Source organism: Nyctereutes procyonoides, unplaced genomic scaffold, assembly GCF_905146905.1.
Source record: "Nyctereutes procyonoides isolate TBG_1078 unplaced genomic scaffold, NYPRO_anot_genome, whole genome shotgun sequence".
Classification (NCBI taxonomy): domain Eukaryota; kingdom Metazoa; phylum Chordata; class Mammalia; order Carnivora; family Canidae; genus Nyctereutes; species Nyctereutes procyonoides.
Window position 1 is genome coordinate 16112566 of NW_026575137.1, and position 19709 is coordinate 16132274.

The 19709-nt window shown below is 40.5% G+C and overlaps 1 protein-coding gene across 5 annotated transcripts in view; it reads left to right on the plus strand.

Moving 5' to 3' along the window:
* Nucleotides 1–19709, plus strand: part of GRHL2 (grainyhead like transcription factor 2) — a 159972-nt gene that overhangs the window by 95631 nt on the left and 44632 nt on the right. For all 5 annotated transcript variants that reach the window (XM_055303344.1, XM_055303345.1, XM_055303346.1 and 2 more), the window contains exon 8: nucleotides 3666–3760. In XM_055303344.1, coding sequence (XP_055159319.1) covers nucleotides 3666–3760 — 95 coding nt within the window. The remainder of the gene's footprint in view (nucleotides 1–3665; nucleotides 3761–19709) is intronic.

Genomic DNA, 19709 nt, shown 5'->3' on the forward strand with positions numbered 1-19709 from the left:
AATTTTAAGAGATTGGCTGGCCTGATCAAAAAAAAAAAAAAAACACAGGTTTGCATTTAAAATTATCCCAAATTGGGGCAGCCGGGGTGGCTCAGTGGTTTAGCACCGCCTTCAGCCCAGGGCCTGATCCTGGAGACCTGGGATCGAGTCCCACATCGGGCTCCCTGTGTGGAGCCTACTTCTCCCTCTGCCTGTGTCTCTGCCCCTCTCTCTCTCTCTCTCTCTCTCTCTCTCTCTCTCTCTCTCTCTCCCTCTCTGTGTCTTTCATGAATAAATAAAATCTTAAAAAAAAATCATCCCAAATAAAGCCATAAATTTTTACTCTAAATTTGTAGGATGTAAAATTATTTTCCTTTGCTCTCTATTTTATCTCTTAGCTTTAGATATTTACTTTAAAATCAATAAGAAAATTTGAATACCCTATGAATACAATGAGCAAAGGATATAACAAGAAGCTATTATGATAAGTGAGTAAATTTCAAAAACAAAGAATATAAAAACACAAAAAGCCAGACAGTAAAGGAAAGCCTGTTCTACCTCTTTTGCAGTTAGGGAATTGCAAATTAAAATAGGTACCACATTTTGCATACCATTTTGGAGAGAAACAGTTTGAGGAAACAGGAATTCATACACTCTTATCGTGAATATGTATTGTTTCAACCTTTCCAGGAGCAATTTGACAAAATTAAAAGCCCTAAAAACACATTTGCTTTTGACCTATTAATTTCACTTCTGAGAATATATTTTAATGAAATAATGAAGTATATGTGAATATTTAGCCATAATGATAATTAAATGAAGTACTGTTTAAGGTAGCAAAGTATTGGACATCACTTAAGTGACCGATAAGAGCAAAATAAAGTTACGGCACTCTTAAAAATTCAATATAATAATAATAGTATTTGGCAATTATAAGTATTTTCCACAAGTGTACTTATTTACTTAGAAAGATGCTGCAGGGAGCAGCCCAGGTGGCTCAGCAGTTTAGCGCCACCCTCAGCCCAGGGCCTGATCCTGGAAACCTGGGATCCAGTCCCACATCAGGCTCCCTGCTTGGAGCTTGCTTCTCCCTCTGCTTATGTCTCTGCCTCTGTCTTTCTCTCTCTCTCTGTGTGTGTCTCTCATGAATAATAATAAAAAAAAAAGATGCAGAGTTATTAAGGAGGGAGAAAGCAAATTAAAAATAATTGTTCCAATATTGTGTAAAAATATTTACATATTTTGGAGAAAGGGATTCAGAGACTGAGGTAGGAAACGTGAAGTCTGCACGCATGTGCTTTTAGTGGTTGTGGATGAGTAGATTCTGGTCTCTTTAACTATGGAGAACACACATACTTCTGTATTACAGGGTATATGTTTTATTTAAAATATAAAGATACATAGTTTTGCTTTAAAATTTCCCTGGAGGAACCAATAAAAAAGTGAACAAAGGCCATGAACAGGTAGTTTCTATAAATAGACACCTTGGTTAGCTATCCTGGATGTGAAGAGATGTTTGAATTCACAAGTGAAGAAATGCAAATATTATGTCAATAGGATACCACTTTGTACCCATTGGATTGGAAAAAAAAAAAAAGTGGAATCTTGGTAGGTGAAGGGGAAATAGAGTTCTGGCAGAAGTCTATATTGGGACAAGTCATTCTAGAGAGTGGGTCTCAGGGGCCATTCTGGAGAGCACATTAAGTAGGTTTTTCTGGGATTAGCCATCAATCCAAGTCCTGGTAATAAGGAGAAAACCAAATCAAACTGACTTTATTTTATTACAGATTAATATGGATTTGTTACTATCATGGATTTTTATTATTATTTATATCATGGCTAAAAGAAGCAAATAGGACTATTGTTTCTCTCAGCCCAATTCACACAACACAATGAGTTGTATTACTAAAAGAAAGTAGTTAAAATCTTGATAAAGGATCACATGAACTTAGAATGTATAATAAACGAGGAAGAAATGGATAAAAATGATCAGATATAGGCAGATATGTGAACTTTAGGAAAGCAGACTTCAAAATGGCCCAGCATTAATATAGAGAGCTTGTTAAAGCCTCAAGAAGCCACCAGCCTTGGAGTAACACAGCAGCTTCGAAGAATGTAGCTTGAAGAAAGGACCACTTGGCCAGAAAAATGTCAGATTTTGTAGACAAGGAACACTTGATACATCCTGGATTTCAGTCATAATACCTAGTTCCTGTCCTAGCTCAGAAAGAAAAATAATGCAGAAAGATTTTATAAACAGAACGACCTCTAACTGTCTGAAGAATTGAATCTTCCTCAGGCCCCAGTTGTGGGGCTGGAGTGTCAGGCCATAGAGGAATGTCCGGGCCTGATTGTGAAGGACATGATAGGTCATAGTGTAAGTTTTAGTCTTATAAAAAATTATAAAAAGCAATCATCTGAGTTTCATTTTAGAAAAATAATCATGGGGCTTTGAGAGAGAGAACATTTGTGATTATGTGACCACATTGTGAATGATCCAGACCTCATAGGAAAGCAGATGGGCTGTGTACCATGATGCCAACCAGGCAGGACACGGCCGATGTTTATGTAGTACAGAATCAAGGTAGGCCAGAAGTAGGGGGAAAATCCAGATGGTAAGTATAAGCTAAAACACTCCGGAGGTAGGGAGCATTAAAACTAGGAATATCATGTCCAGACCTTAATGCCAAGTAAGGCAGTGACCGTGGAGAACATAATAATGTGTAGTCTGTACCAGAAAGCTGGAGACCACCAAAGTGTCTATTTTTGGGGAGAGGGGATAAGTGAATAGGGGCCGATAGTTACCTTGGAATTCTCTGCAGATGATGAGAAATAAGCATGCAACCAGCAATGTGATTTGATCAAAAAAGGGTTCATAGCTAGGGTTGCCAGATAAAATATAGGGTGCCTAATTAAATTTGAATTAGTGACAAGCAACAGGTACTTTTTCAGGATAAATATACCCCAAATAATTGCTAAATCTGGCAACTCTAGCAACCAGCAACCCAGTTTCTGAAAATAAAAGTTATGCACACAGGCAAATCAACCCTACTTATTTCATAAGAATATGTAGCAAACACATCGATAGCTGTTGCATTTGTGGGAGAAGATAGTAGGAATAAAAATGAATAAATAAATATCACATAAACAAATAAAGGAAGAGAATGGCCTCAAAAGGATAAGTGGTGATAGTGAGCTGAGTATCATTAACTTAACTCTTTGTGCCTAAATCCAAAAAGAAGTAAAAAAAGGTTTACTCTTCTGGAATTTCTTCCCTGAAGTCTTGCTGGCACTGCCTGGCTGATAAACAGCATACTCTATTCTACAGAACAATCCTTGTGAAATACTCTGGCACTTCCAGGAAAATTAAGCTGCAGGAAAGTGAGTAGATGAGGGAGTGGGTAGGTGACTAAAGATCCAGGAAGGGAAAAATTAATAATTTTATAAGCCTCTTAAAAAAAATGAAACCAATCTTTTAGGAACATTACTTGACCTCGATTTACTCTTCTAATAGAGGAACATTCTTCTAGAGTAAATATTAGTAAGAGTATCAACAAGCACAAATCCTTAACTGTTGCTGAGGGTCAGCTGGAAGAGTAAGCCAAGTTTAAGTTCTCCCCATTGGAAAATGGCAGTTCAGTACGTGTCTTACTCTCTTAAAATCTTTTTCTTTTTTAATATTATAGCTGATTACAAGGAGAGCTTTAATACAATTGGGAACATTGAGGAGATTGCATATAATGCTGTTTCCTTCACCTGGGATGTGAATGAAGAGGCGAAGGTGAGTGGAAAAATAGTATTGATTAACTTCTTGTGCCTTTTAAATAATGCTACCATTCTCTGCAAATGATTCTTTTGCAAAAGCCTCTGTAAATAGGGGAAGATCTGTTAACTTGAGCCAGGAAAAAAGGAACTGAACCTGTTCTCTTTCTCTAGAAGTTACACACATTCAGTTATGTGCAGTGAAATCACCTTTTTGGGGGGTAAAGGAGAAAAAGTGCATGCTTCTTTGTGGCCTCCTGCAGGACAGGCCAAGCTGCATGTCCCTACCAAGTCCTTCAGGTCCCCATGCTTCATTTTAGCATGTGGGGCTGGCAAAGCTGGGCTAGAAAACCTTCTCCACCCACACTGCAGTTTCCTCCAAACAGCCCTGATTGCACCCTTCTGCAGAGGCAGCAAAGTGTTCAGAGCTAATGTCTCCATAGGTAAGTAACTGGGTAGGCCTCTGGCCCCATAAGTCCTTCCAGGTGTACCCTCTTTGAGGGAGAGGTACAGAATGCAGGGCTGAGGTCTCTGACCTTCACTCGCTGCAGGATAGACACCACTGTGACCTTGAGCCTAGTCTTTCATGCTGAGTGCTGAAGCTTTTCCTGTTTTTCTCTGGTTAGAAAGGGCAGTGGTAAAATCTTTGGCGAGTTGTGTCCTGAGGACAGATGTCTACCACCATGCTGATTTGAGTAAAAAAAAGTAAGACTTGGTGATATTCGGATTTGCTTTCCAGGCACGAGTCTCTGATTTTATGAAAACTACAGACTTCCTGCTTGTGCCACTCTTCTGTGTTCTTTAGCTTCTCTGATCCTTGATCCTTTTTTTGCACTTAGGGGGAAGTTCCAGATGAAACCTAAGCTTGTTTTCTGCCTCAGTTATGTACCATTTAGGAGGGTGTTAGAAGACTCTGTCTTCAAACTAATGAAAAGGTCAATGTAAATAGTTACCTTCAATGCTTCATTGTCTGTGAGCAGGGGGAAGGCTGGGTAAGAAAGGAAGCTGGATGGGAGCTTGTGGGCATGAGTTATGGAAGAAGAATTGCTCAGTGTCTCATTTCACTCAGGTATGAAACAATGTAAGTGAAATTGGCTTTAAGCCCAAGGAAGGTGACCCAAATGGATAAGCAGCAACAGAGTGCCAGAACAGCCTGGAGAATGTTCAGTGGCTCAGTGCATCTGAGGGAAGGAAGCCGCGTTGCAACAGGTGGGAGGTCAGGTCCCACACAGAACTGTAGGGGAAGTTTGTCTTCTGCAGTCCACTCCGCCTCCCTTTAGAGTTCCTCATGCAAACCTTGTGCTGCCTCTTCATTCCGCACTCTCTCAGAGGCTAGATGACTGGGGTAGATAATGAAAGGCCATCTGTGCAGTGGCTCCATGGGGCAGAGGTTGGAGTCCTTAGCGAGCCATCTGACCTCCCTGGGCTTCAGTTCAGTTGCCTCCCATGTACGAACACAACACAGTTCCAGTTGTCTCTGCTGCACCACACCTCATGCCTAGGTTAGGACAGGGTGGGGGACGGGATCCAGGAACCTTCCAGCATTGTGAGGGGCGAAAGGCAGGCCCACCGTGTTGGGGGTAGGGGGATCCTGTCATCGAAAGTACCTGGTCACTGTAAAGCCAGCTCTAACTGTGAACTGCATTCATAGCCCAGTTTTCATCATCAGTCTGTGACTGTGAGTGCTAGGAAGTGAATGTATCAGTGGAGGCCTGTAGGGGAAGAGAGGAAAACAACAAAACAAGTGAAATGAGAGAGGGAGACAAACCATAAGAGTTTCTTAATCATAGGAAACCAACTGATGGCCGCTGAAGGGGAAGGGAATGGGAGGATAGGGTCACTGGGTATTGGGCATTAAGGGGGGCACGGGATGTAATGAGCACTGGGTGTTAAATAAGACGATGAATCACTGAGCTCTATCTCTGAAACCAATAATACACTACATATCAATTAATTGAATTTAAATAAATTTTTTAAAAAATGCCTAACCGGAAAGGATAGCTTAAATGATGGCAGCTCTTTGGTGAACCAGCGAGGTAGTCAAGTTGGGGGTGGGCTGACCTTCCTTCCTTCCTTTCTTTCTTTCTTTCTTTCTTTCTTTCTTTCTTTCTTTCTTTCTTTCCTTTCTTTCCTTTCTTTCTTTTTTTTTTTTTTTTCTGGCTGACCTTTCTTTTAGCCCAGTGCAGATGCTCATCTCCCACAGGTAGGAGCTCACTGTTCTTTCAATGTGTGTGGTTGTGCATATGCGTTGTTCCAGGCTGACAAGTTTAAGCTTATGTAGACTTTGACAAATGGCAGTGGAGAATCCTTTATCTTGTTTATTGTGGCAAAATTTGTTTGTTTAATATCTATTTTTAGTGACTTTTACTTGGTTGGTGCAGTTGTATGCAGTCTGGGTTAATCGATAAGTAATAAAAAAACTAATAATTACCCCCAAACTACTAGAAGGGTTTATTTTTAAAGAAACATCATAAAAGTTAAATTCACTTCATTTAGGAGACTAGAATTTTTTTTTCAACCTATAGACCCCAAGATATTTCTTTAAAATATTATTGATTTTAGGGGCATCTGATTTTAAGCATCTGACTCTTGATTTTGATTTAGGTCCTGATTTCAGGGTTGTGAGGTGGAGCCTTGACAGGCTCTGGGCTCAGCAGGCAGTCTACTTGAGATTCTTCCCTCTGCCCCTCCCCCCTGCGCTCCCATGTACTCACTCTCTTTCTCTCTCTCTCTCAAAATAAGTGAATAAATCTTTAAAAAATAAAATAGTATTGATTTTATAATAAGCAGTTTGCAAAAAACAGATTTTTATGGTTGTTGAGAAAAGAGCTTCAACAAAGTAAGAAGTAAAAGTGTCCCTCTCACAGAAGAGTTTTAATTTTTATAAGATTGGCTTCTCAGGAGCTGTTGTCCATGCTTTCAAGTTACTATTTGTAATATCAACAGAGAAATCTGTGGGCTTCAAAGCTGGCACTCCAATCAATGTCACATGTTATTTTGGTGTACATGGCCAGAGGACACCAAGTTATGACCTACACCTCTCATGTGGCCCACAGAATGTGTGTGTGTGTATATGTGTGTGTGTGTCATGCATTTAGGTAGCTATATTTCAAATTTAAAAATTTTTGCCCACATTTAATAATCAAGAGATGATGATTTTTTTTAATCTAGGCTTCCAGATTCTTTTGTGTAATGAAAGATTCTGGCACCCGTGAGGTCAAGCATTTGCAAGGCCAAGAGTGGTTCTTGTGAGGTACTAGCTGTTCTTTTTAATACTTTCTTTGGCCTTTTCCATTCTGGAACTTTCCTTACCTGGTCCTCAAGGACATCTGAGTTTTTATGCCTCAACCACACTCCCTCAACTGAATATGCAGTTTCCATCACTGGTTTTCAGAGTTGGGGAAAGTAATAGCCAATTGAGGTTGACACAAGATGTCAGAGAGTAGTGGGGCCAGGAGCCCCTCCAGCATTCTCTGGTTCCTTTGGCTAGGCCTTTGGCAGCAAGCCTTGTGTCAGCACTGTTTGAGAGGGTTGCTGTGACCTTTTGAATGCCCGTGACGGTAGTAAATCTTTGAAGATGTTTAAAGAAAAACATCAAAAATCACTTGGGCCCAAATATAAGTACATATTAAGTTGGATAACACCACTGCACAGTTAAAAATGAGATTTCTCTTGTACAAGACCAGCTTTAAAGATGGCAATGTCACAAGAAATGCTACAAATATACTTTGAGTCACAGCAGCTTCATTTGAGAAAACCATATCTTTTCCTATGATAACTATGTTAGAGGGTAACTTTTATCTGGAGATTTAAGTTTTGGGACACTCACTAAAAAAAACAGTAACAGGGACACCTAAATGACTCAGTGGGTGAGCCTCTGACTTTGGCTGAGGTCATGATCCTCGGGTCCTGGGATCGAGTCCTGCATCAGGCTCCCCACAGGGAACCTGCTTTTCCCTCTGCCTATCTATCTATGTCTCTGCCTCTGTCTCTCATGAATAAATAAATAAAATAAAATGTTAAAAACAAAAACAACAACAGCCTAGTATTTGGTAGTCTTACCACATATCTATAATCAAGACCTCATGATAAAGGTTTATAGCTTTTTCTAGAGTACAGTTCCTACTTCTTTCTTTTGTTGCTGCCTTACATTTTATTTCTAGCTCTCCTTAAGCATAAACAGAAGAAAGGACGTGAAACTCCAATCGTTTAATGTAAGGGTAGGGAAAAGTTGGGCTAGGGAAGGTGTTAAAACTATTAGTTAAAATGAGGTCTGGGGATTAAGGCCAGATTCTGTCTCAATTGCAGCATGGTTCTGGCAGGACTATCAGAGTTCTTCCACCCAGAACCGGTTTTGCTGGTTGTACCACAGTGCCCCTCTGCGCAGTGACACAAGCAGCAGAAATAGTCTTCAACAGGACATTATTTTCCCCTCGGGGTCTGTGCAATCTGGGAGCTCATGTAACATGAACTGGAGTCCCTGGGAATGACTCAGGCAATATCTGGGTGGGCGAGGGTCTCAGGGCCCACGCTGTCACAGATTGGAAATTGGGGGGATGGAGCACTGCATCATACAGGAGAAACAGCCCTGAAATGGAATCCAAGCCATCAGGTGCTAGTTGTGGCCCTGGAATAGCTGGCTTTGTGACTTTCCCCTCCTGAGCTTCAGTTTTCTTAGCTGGCAGATGGCAGGAAGGGGAGCCAGGTAGATGTTGACAGAGTTTTAGGGTCCAATCCATGTGATTCTAATGAGAAGATCACAGTGCTGTGTTCTTTCAGGACTCCCATTTACAAGGTCATTTCAATTCTTTTTTCCACTTAGCCAAACATTGGTACCTATAAAGTAGATTTGCTGCTCACTAATCCCCAGGATGAGGAATTCCCATGCAAGACCCTATTGAATTATTGGAGAGCGGTGAGCTCAGATTGCTGGCACGGAGCACTGCCCTTCTCCAGGCAATGACATCACCCCCAGAGTAGGAGTGCAGCAAACCTTAATTACAGGCTCCCCTTTCTCCCAGATTTCTAAAGAGATTCTTGAAATGGGGCCCTTTATTTTTGTCCAGTGCCGATTTCTCTATTCACCATGATTTCAAGATTAAACCAACCTCAATGTGCTACAAAGGCCTCTCTCATGTGACCACAGACAATTACTTGAGCATTAAGATGCTACTTAGTGCTTTGAGAAACAAGTTTCCTTTTTGTGTCTTTCCACGGGAACACCATAGCAATTCCACACACACCCCCACCCCCACCATTTCTATGCTTCAGGCTTCTTAATGGTTTATAAACTAAGATGAAGGAAGCTTCTTCCCATGAAGACTTTTTTAATCCCTCTGCATCCAAGCCTTTGGAATGATCTTGATCCAGTAAGAATGTTCGTCCTCCGTCACTTACCAGCACTGCTAGATAACCAAGTAGTCAGATACACCCACTACTACCCTATCTCCCATCTCTGATTTTTAAAAGAATCTATAATAATTCAATAATATGAAATTGCATCTCCTGGGTTACTTTTTGCTGCCTGTCACTTCTGTTTGCAGAAGGAGTGATTACCCTCCTATTTTATGCCTCCTTTCCCTCTCTGTGCTGAATTGCAGGAAGGACTTCAGGGAACAGGCCAGTCCAGGGTTCTGCTCTGTCATATCAGCAGTGAATGTTCTTCCTGCATTTGGGCGTTTGGGGAGGAACTCATAGACAGAAAGTTGTTGCAATTTTAGAAAGGATCAAGGACACAGATAAGGTATTATGTTTTTATACCTGTTTGCAAATTTTTGTGCTGAGATTGTGGGGGTAGGGTTGAGACTTGGTCAGGGTGGAGTGGGGAGCAGAGAAGCTCTGAGACATCTTAGGTCATTTTCCTGTGTATCTCAGTTCTGATTCCACTAAATATCGACTTTCTACATAGGAAGCATTGTAAGATTAGGCAAGTGGACAAGGCCGACTTTAAACATGTCCCTTCAGAGTCCAGAGTCCATACTCTTAATCATCCCAACAGAGAGAAATCTGCATTTCTTTTTAGACCAAAGCATACTATGATTTTCCTTCTTAAAGAAGTTTATGGAGTACAGGTCCAAAAAAAAAAAAAAAAAGACAACAAATGATGAGTCCCATCTCCTTGAGCAAAGCAGTTCAATTAAGTCACCCTGCTTTTGCCAACCTCTATCTCTTCTCTGTACTTCCCACCAACGAAGATGGTCTCACTGATCCAGTACTTCTAGCACACAGGTCTCTCCCTGTCCGTGTCTTTGGTTACCCTGGTGTACATTATCTATGGATATCATATGAGAGTGAGGACTGTTCAACTGGGTGTGTGTTTACTTAACATTAGTGATCTCATTTGCATAATCATTACTTCACTCTGTATTAATTAAAGATCAGTGCATGCTTTGCAATGTAACTTCTTCACCATAGTGTGATACTTTTGTACTCCATGTTCCTCACTTTTCTCTAGCTCCTTTCCCTGGTATCCTGAATTTCATTTCAAACTAATTTACATTATTTACATACATGTTTCTTTTACACTTTTTCTTCTGTTATGTGTTATGCGTTACGACATTGTTATGAACCATGAAGACTATTCTCTTTTCTGCAATACCATGCAGGAAGTACAACAACAACAAAAAATACAAAGCAAGATTGGTGATCATTATTAGAGAAAGTAAAGGTTGCACAAGGCACAAACATTGGCTATTAGCTTTTTGTTTGCAACCTAAGAAATGCAGTAAATGAAAGCCCACATTTACCAATCTAGTAAATTTGAAGCAAATATTTACACATAGGCCATATTTATTTTAGAGGTAGATTCCTCTAACTTTGAGTCCCTTTGGATGCTTTAAATGACTGGATTATGAAAGAGATTTCCACGTAATTTTTCAAATTGTGAGGAAATTCAAGTCAAGGGGATGCATGTTGATATTTCTTCTGGGCTCTATTTCCCTTAATATTTGGGCCTTATACTTATTGTCCTTATGTCTGATTTTGCTCTGATCCCAAGGGGATATTATATGAGAACTGAGATCCAGTTTGAAGGATGGAAGCATGGATGTCCTGAGATGAGTCAGCTGGTTGAGCCAAAAAATCAAAGTGGAAGTTGAGAGTAAAAGGTTATCTCCTATATTTGTAAATCCATCCTTAAAGAGGGACATGAAGTTCCTTTAATGTCTTAGCATGGTCCTGCAGCTGCCCTGGACTTAAGGACATTTGGTGCGGCCTGTGTTACAGATTCCTGCGTACTGTAGAACTATCATGTAGGGTGACTTACTCTGTTCATGTAAAGTCCAGGGTTCTTCCTTTTCTCTCTGTGTGGGTCAACTCTTTCTCTTCCCATGCTGTCTTTTCAGGGTACAACTAGTGGTCACCAAGTGAAGCCTAGCTTTTTGCTCTATCAGCTGCTAATGGATGGAGAAAACAGCCTTTCTGTCCTCATTATCTCAATTTTAGTAGTTTAAAAGACAGGCTGGTAGAAACACCAATGCTTTGATCACAGGCTATGTAAAAGTCTTGTACATTGCAAGTTATTCAGTCTCTTTTTGTGGAAAATAACCAAAACATGGCAAATCCATTAAATTGGTATTTCTTCCCTCTTTCCTTCTCTATCCCTTCCAGTATCTCGGTTTGGTCTAAAATATTTAATCAGCGTTTATTGGGCCACCTTACAGCACTTAGAAAATTATAGTCTTGGTAGTTTTGACAAATCTTGCCTTTCAGGAAGATGTTTCTAAATGGCCTGTGTTCTCTTTCTGCCAAATTCCAGTGCTGGACACCAAGAAAGGAGACAAGATATATAAATATTGATTTTCAGGATGAAAAAAGAAGCCAGAGGACTAGCCAAAGAAGACTATACTCTTGATGCTCTGTGGGTTCATGGCCTAGTTCATTCCCCCACTCCCCAATCTCCTGCCAGCAGTCTGAGGAATTCTCTCTCTGCTTATAAGACACTCTAGGATGACATCAGGTTGATAGATATTACTGATTAAGAAAAAGTTACATCCCAATTTTTTGTCTAAGTAGGACACAATTTTAATCTAGTAGTCTAATGGAAGGGTCGAGAATATTATAAGGCATCTTTCATGGTCTCAAAAGTAAAGAAAGGTCTGGGGAAGGCTCCTGCAAGGGGTCTTGAAAGGTCAAGACACACACTGCAAAGCAGGGGAAATGGCATTTTTATGTGTTTGCTGGGGCGTGGTGTGGGTGAAGGAAGTTTTAGAAGGGAAAGGTAAACATTTGCTGGAGTCTTTGGTATTGAACTTAAACAAAGCCATGCCTTTGTTCCAGTTTTATAAGGTAATGGATGGCAGGAAAAACTATAAAGCTAGACTTGATTCATATATAGAAGGAATAATCTGCGGAAGGCATCTCCCTGAAGAAATCAACCCCCTGATCTTTGGTTAGGATGTGGTGTATCCATGGTTTCTGGACTGAATTCTGTTTAGGGCTCTGTAACTTCCATGCATGAACTGTTGTTAAGTGCTCAGAATTAAGTTACAGATTTGGATTTCACAGGCTGGTGTGTGTGTGTGTGTTTGTGCACGTGCACACATGCACATGTACCACAGTTAATGTTGCTCAGTGATTACTGTATACTAGGCAGCCTGCCAGGTATTTTATATATATTATGCACTATTCATATTTCAAGTGGATAGCATTTCTTTGCATTTATATAATGAAGAATTTGAAGCCCAGAGAGGTTAGTTAGCTTAACTAAAGTTGCACAGCTAACACACAGCAGAGATAGAATTCCCCCTTTGGACTGTCTAAATCATGAGCTCTTTGAATACTGCCTTTTTGTTTGGGGAGGATCTAGCGGTAATATATTCTACACCATCGCTGACAAAGGGACAGTCACTCCTTTGAAGCAACTTGCCTGCTGCATATTGTGTGCTAGGCCAGGTGGTGGAAATTCATGGACAGATAAGCCAGGCAAAAGTGTCTGCTCTCAGAGAACATTTTAGCCAGATTAAGAAGTAAGACATAGCTGTAACTAATGTAATTCGAGAGGAAGAGTTATGAGGACGCTAATAAAAATAGAGTTAAGGTGCCGGGAAAGTTCTGGAAAGGGAGAGAACTCTGTTTTTTATTTTAAAATGTCCCCAACTTTTTACTTGAAGAAATTACAAATGAAAAGTTGAAAAAATAATACAATTGATGCTGCATACCCTTCACTGAGACTGACTCATTGTTAATGTTTTGCCAGATTTCCTTTATCTTTTCTCGCTTACACACACACACACACACACACACACACACACACACACACACACACATTTATACTTCCCTTGGAAATACTCCAGCACTTAAAGATTCCAGGGAAGACGTGGGGGAGGATTTGGCTTATGAGCAGTGTCCTAAGGGTCAGTTGTAATTTTAAGCATGTGGAAGTTGGAAAGAAGAGCATGCCAGTGGCAGAACAGGGTGCTCGAAGATGCAGAGTAGAGCAGGGAATTATGGAGCAGGAGAGAAGTTCAGAATTGTTTGTAAAAAGGGGAGAATAGAAGTCATGAAAGAGGAGGAGACTGCCGCAGAAAGAATTGGACAGTGGGCAAATGGGGGTCAAGGATAGGACTTTAGACTCATCCCAATTAGGGATGTTGGAGGAGGAACCAGACAAGGAAGGGATGGTCAGGAGGAAGAGTACAGGAGAAGGGAGAGGCAGGGGAGGTGGAGAGAGAAGGAAGAACTGAGCAGTGAAGTCAGTGTTGTAGGCAGTGGTTTCCCAAAGCTTGGTCCCTCACGTGCATCATCCATCTCAACTGGGGAAAGAGTTAGAAATGCAAATACTTGGATCTTTCACCTCAGACCTACTGAATTGGAAACTCGGGGATCTGGCCCTATAATCTGTATGTTAACAAGAACTCCTGGATACATACTACATTCGAGAATCCCTGCTTATAAATTTGCTATAGAGAAGGCTGGCCTTGAAGAAAGAGATTTCAGTAAAATAGTGAGGAACAAAAGTCAGACTAAAAAAGTCACTGACACCTCTATACCGCCAATAGTTTATATGCACATGTGTACACAATCTGTGTTGAAAGACATGTCATTGTAAGATGAAAAGACTAGAAACAACCCAATGTTAAAGAAATTATCACTCCGTATTTCATGGCTCTTTAAAAAAGAAAAGATATCTTTCAAAATGTATTTAGTAAAGCAAGGTGCAGAATTGTATGTTTACTGTGGTGCCATTTGTATAAAAATAATAATATGTATTGCGTAGCATATTTTTAGAAGGATACACGGGAAACTGAAACTGTTGGTTGTTTGGGGAGCTATGCAGGATGGGTGTGGTTAACTCTTTAAAAGGCACCTGGGTACGTTTTGAATTTCGTGCCATAGTATTACAGACTCAGTACAAGTTTTAAGTATTAAGCATGAACCGAAAAGGATCACAATAGTAATAAATGATCAGCAAATTGAGTAAGTAAATCTTTCAGTCTTGCGGACATTCTTCCTCTGACCGGGAGCTCATTATTTGTGAGACAACCCAACCCACTGTTATGCAAGGCCCACATTCTTCCTTATCCTGAGGTGCTGTTTCACAAGCTGTGTTCAGGTGACACAGCGCTATGGCAGAAACCAGCAGTCGCAAGAGCCATAAAGGTTCTGCATGAGAGATTTCTCTCTTGCTTTCTATCAAAACCTGTGACTCCATCCCTCTAAAAGTGGTGTGCAGAGATAGGTTTTTCTGCTTTTAAAATCAGTTCATCTCCATTAAATATCTTTTTTGCTCAGATTAACAAGAGTCCTAACGAATCTGCCTTTAAACCATTTGGAGATAGCATCACAAAATGCCTTGAGAGAGAATCCAGAGAGGAAGGAAGACTCGAACTGGGATCTGAGAGCAGCCTTGCAGGGGCAGTTTGGAGAGCAAAATGGATGGCCTATGGGCTGTGTCCTGGGGGTGAGGAAAGGCTTGGGGTCAGAGACTAGGAGCACCTGGGAGACCAGGTATCTGCGAAGATAGGCACCATAGTGAGGAGGAAAAACTCCCTTCGATTTTCATAGCACTTTACAATTTAAAACGCCCTCTCATTTTAAAGTGTCACACTATCAAGGTAGGGATTGTTGTACCTATTTAAAAATGAGGCCAGTGAGGCTCAGAAAGGTGAAATAATTAGTCCAAGGCCACACTGCTGTGATCTACACTGGGTACATAATAATTTTGAGTTTCCTGTACTTTTTTTCTTCTTCTTTCTTTTCTTTTTTTCTTTCTTTCTTTCTTTCTTTCTTTCTTTCTTTCTTTCTTTCTTTCTTTCTTTCTTTCTTTTTCTTTTTGCTGTGCTTTCCTCTCACTTGGCTTCTGATTTCAGAGAAAGCTCTGACTTTTTTCTTATAATACTTCACTTTTGAGTCAATCCTATTTAATCTTTGCCTCCGAGGCTCTTAGGTCCCACACTCCACCTTTCTGCAGCCTCTTATATTCATCCTCTCTTATTGTGTGAACACCTCCTCCATCTTGGAAGAACACTTGCATTTGGCCCTGCTGCTTGCTGCCAGACTTCTCAGGCTGAGATGCCTTCTCTCCATCTCCAACTCCTGTCTCACCCCAGCAATTTAGCTTCCTGCCTCTGTCTCCATTAGTCTGGCCTTTCAAAGGGGTGCAAATACTAATTACTTCTGAACTTGGTGGCCTTTGCTCAGCCATCATTCCCCTTTTCCTCTTTGTAACATGGACTTTGGATACTATGGCCAGAGTTCTATCTGTCCTAGCCCTGATATTACACACTTGACCTCATCAGGTGTTCATTACTTGATCACAGAGACATAAACATCTTGGTTGGCCTCTTCCTCACCAGTTCCCTTCAGGCTCCTCAACCTCCCCAACACAAACCCTCCCCTCCCATTAGACTGACCTCTTCACTCTTTTCAGAGTCGCATCCATCTGTCTTTAAGCTCAAGACTCCTACATCAGATCTTCCCTGGCTACCTTGCTGATTTCTCTCCTTTTCATGAAGTCTTAACTACATGTATAGTCTGGGATTGTCAGTTTGGTATCTAATGGTATTCATTACACAGTAGCAAAAACAGTTATATTCCTCCTTTCCTTTGAGAATAGGCATGTACTGTACACTTCTGTTTTTCCCATAGCATCTATAAATAGCATCCTCCATGGCATATATACATGTACATACATACACATATATATTTATATTGAATATATAGTTGGTGCTCAATTTACATGTGTTGGTATACAGATAACAAATTTCAAGGATAAAACTGGCCTGAGCAGCTTACTGCTGTATTATTTCGATGACTTCAGCTACTTGAAGCAATCCCAGCTCCTAGAAGATTTGGCTTATGAAGGCAAGAGCATGGATAAAGGGGAAATGTGTATTTAGGAAAGTAATTTTCTCTTAATTCATTGGATAAATATTTGTTGAGTGTCTGTCATGGGACTGGCACTAGGAATAGAGTGACCTTGAGGCAGACAAGGGCCTCCTCTTATGAGCTTGCAGCCTCACGGAGCAGACAGGAGATTAAGCATTAAACATAAACGACAAGATAAATCCAAACAATATTAAGTACTATGAAGAAAATAGAAAAGAGCAAGGTAATAGAGTTTGCTTCTGGTCATGGGCTGAAATGGGAAGAGGAGGAGGAAGACAACTCTAGATGGGCTGGTCAAAGCCAGTATTTCTGAAAAGTTGACATTGGACTGGTATCTGAATGAGAAGGAGCTGACAGTGTATGGGGTAGTCTGTGAGGACAGCATTGGAGATAGAGGGCATGACAAATAGTGGAGGCTGTCACCTGGGAACAAGCTTGGTATGTTCTTGAAATGGAAAAAGTTGAGGTCTAAAAGAATATGGAAAAATATGATACACTGTGTATGTATGTATGTATATACAAGCATACCCAGAGTATCTGTAGGAGAAGATAAAGACATATATTGTCAGGTTTTAAATCATCCCCTAAAAGTGCTATATAAATGGAGGTGTCAGTAAATCTGACTTTCTTAGATCCTCCACAAAATAGCAACCTCTCTTAGGGTAGGGAGTCTACCCTAAGACACAGATTCATGTGTCCCACTATGTGACATAATGCCAGGCATAGACAGAAGATACTTGATAAATATTTGATAAATGAATGCACGAAGGCAATGAATGAATGCCCAAGGCTGAGATATCACATGTTCATATCATCTACTTTTAGCCTTTCTGTCTCAATTTGGCATTGCATCTGCACCCAAATACCATCATATAAAATAGAAGAAAACTGCTGATGTTTAAGAAAACCATCCATATGGTCTTTAATAATTTCGAGAACCAAGAGGAAAACAGAGTGGGGAAATTGGCAAGAGAACACTTATGTATTTATATATAATTTGTGTTTTAGATAAAAAATGCTGATATCTTGGTGTATGCTATGTTGCTGTAATTTGAAGGCTAATGCATGTGCAATTTCTTGGAAAAGAGCTCTTTGGAGTCTCAATATAAGGAAATAATAAGTAGCTTTCTCTTTATGTAGAAGATTCTTAAAGATGCAAAATACAGTTGTTTTATTTTTTTTAAGATTTTATTTATTTATTCATGAGAGACACACAGAGAGAGAGAGAGACACAGGCAGAGGGAGAAGTAGGCTTCATGCAGGGAGCCCGATGTGGGACTCAATCCCGGGACTCCAGGATCATGCCCTGGTCCGAAGGCAGGCGCTAAACCGCTGAGCCACCCAGGGATCCCCTACAGTTGTTTTAAAGAGGAAAAAAATAGATGTTTTGCATCAAGTCAGAGACATTGTGATTTTTTAAATCCCAAATTGTTTTGTAAATCAAAGACAGACCTGTTTATTTTAAAGACAAGCTCTTGAAAAAAAATCTTAGGAATTAATAATTAAGTTAATGTAGTAATTCTAAAGCCCATTGATCTGTATTTATTTTAATAAATCTTACTACATGCACAGTGTACAACTGAGGGTTACTATAATCTGGAGAAGGTCACTTGTCTTAATGTTGGAACTATAAAATGGAAATTGCAATTCATATGTAAAAATATTTTATTAAGAAATGTCAGTAGTGGGGTGCCTGAGTGGCTCAGTGAGTTAAGCATCTGCCTTTGGCTCAGGTCATGATCTCAGAGCAAGGAGTCTCTCAACTCATGATCAAGCCCTGCATTGGGCTCCCTGCTCAGCAAGGAGTCTGCTTCTCCCTCTCCTGCCATTACCTCTGCTCATGCTCTCTCTCTTTCTCAAATAAATTACAGTGTATCTGAATCGATTTTTGAACCAATGACAAAATTTAAATACTATCTATTATCTGCCTAGATATACCTGGTTTAATTAATATTTTTCTAAAGAATAAATTATGTACTGTCAAAATTATAGGAAAATTAAAGACTGAGACTTTGAAAACGTTATATGAACATATGTAACATTCATAATTATTGGGTGACAGACCCAATTTTCATGGCATTTATATATGCTCTTCACATAATCAGGGCTCCTACTGGAGTTAAGAATTTTCTGTGCTTGATATTTGGATGAACATTTAGTGGGGGAAAGCATACCTTTTCCCTAAGTTTCTGTAATACACATTTGCAAACAGTGCTTCAGTGCTTTGTAGATAAACTTCCAAGAAATTGGCTTTCACATTTGCCTGCTGTGCATGGAACTGGGACATGGTTGGGTTTGCAAGATGAAACAAATAAATGCTTATCAGTTCTCAAGCCAAGGTTTTAGTTCGTGCCCTTCCATACCTTCCCAACCCCTCTGCCTCCTAACTGCAGTTAAAGTTCAACCACGTAGGTTTTGAGTGCAGCACAGCAAGACTCTGATTGATACCATCAGGCACTGAAACTGTGCTTTGCTATTAGTTCAGGCAGCCAGGCGAGGGGAGAGCAGCACCAACTCTACTATAAAATCCCTGCCTGTTAGGATAATTCTGGGCGCTGCCAACTCCCCCAGCATAGAAGGCGGATTCTCATGTTGTTTACTCTGTAGAACCAGGATGCCACAAGTCAAAGAGAGCCCATTGGACCTTCCACTAAGAATCTGTTTCTATTAAAGGAAACTAATGTAAGCATGTCTAGGTAGAATCAAGTTGTGTTGTTGCTCTTTTGGCACTCTAGCTACGGGTGGCTGGCTCTTCCCACTCCTCCAACAAGAGGTTAGCCTATTTCTTGTAGCATATGGCCAGTTGGATCTGTCCTACTCAAGTGGCCCTTATAAATATATACGTTCCATCAGCCCAGCTGTCTTACTTGTGATTGGAGCTGACAAAGGTCACCGTTAATATTGCATCCTGCCTGTCGGAGTGTGGTCCACTATGCCTGATATATGGGTGATTCCATTTGGCAGAGACTCAAAGGCAGACAGAGTGGGACAGCTTCATAGCGGACATGGGGGAAGGTGTTCTGTAGGCCCTGAGAGACCGGCGGCAGCTACCTGGAAGTGGGGCATCCCATCTGTGGTTAAGGGAACACTGACCTGACCTGAGTGTGAATCCTAATACCTTAGGAAATGGGCCTCTGAACACACTGTTCTCTTCCTGCTTCTGTAGTACTAGGCAGATGTTATGAGAGAGTACAAAAAACCAGTCTGCATCGAGGACCCCTGTGGATGACAGTTATTACAGGAAGATTTCTTTATGAAATATGTAGTCAAAAATAGGGGCAATTGCATAGCTCCCCAGAGTGATCACTGATTTGGGGGCATAAAGCTGTGTTTTATACATTCTGGCCAAGATAACCCTGCTGTCAGTAATAACAATAACAATAAAAGAAGTCAAGTGTTCCCAGGAAAGTTGCTTTTATTTGTTTGACCTAAAAATAGATGAGCATTTGACGAAGTTATTAGAATCTTTAGGGCACCATCATATTGCCTCTCTCTCCCCACCTAGCCTCTGATTTCTGTGATTATAGGACCATAACTAGTGCATCCATGCTAGTACCTAGCACAATCTCAGGAACATAGTAGGTATTTAAAAATATTTGTGTCATGCATGAGTGTTCTCTGTAGTTAAGGCATCTCCAGGA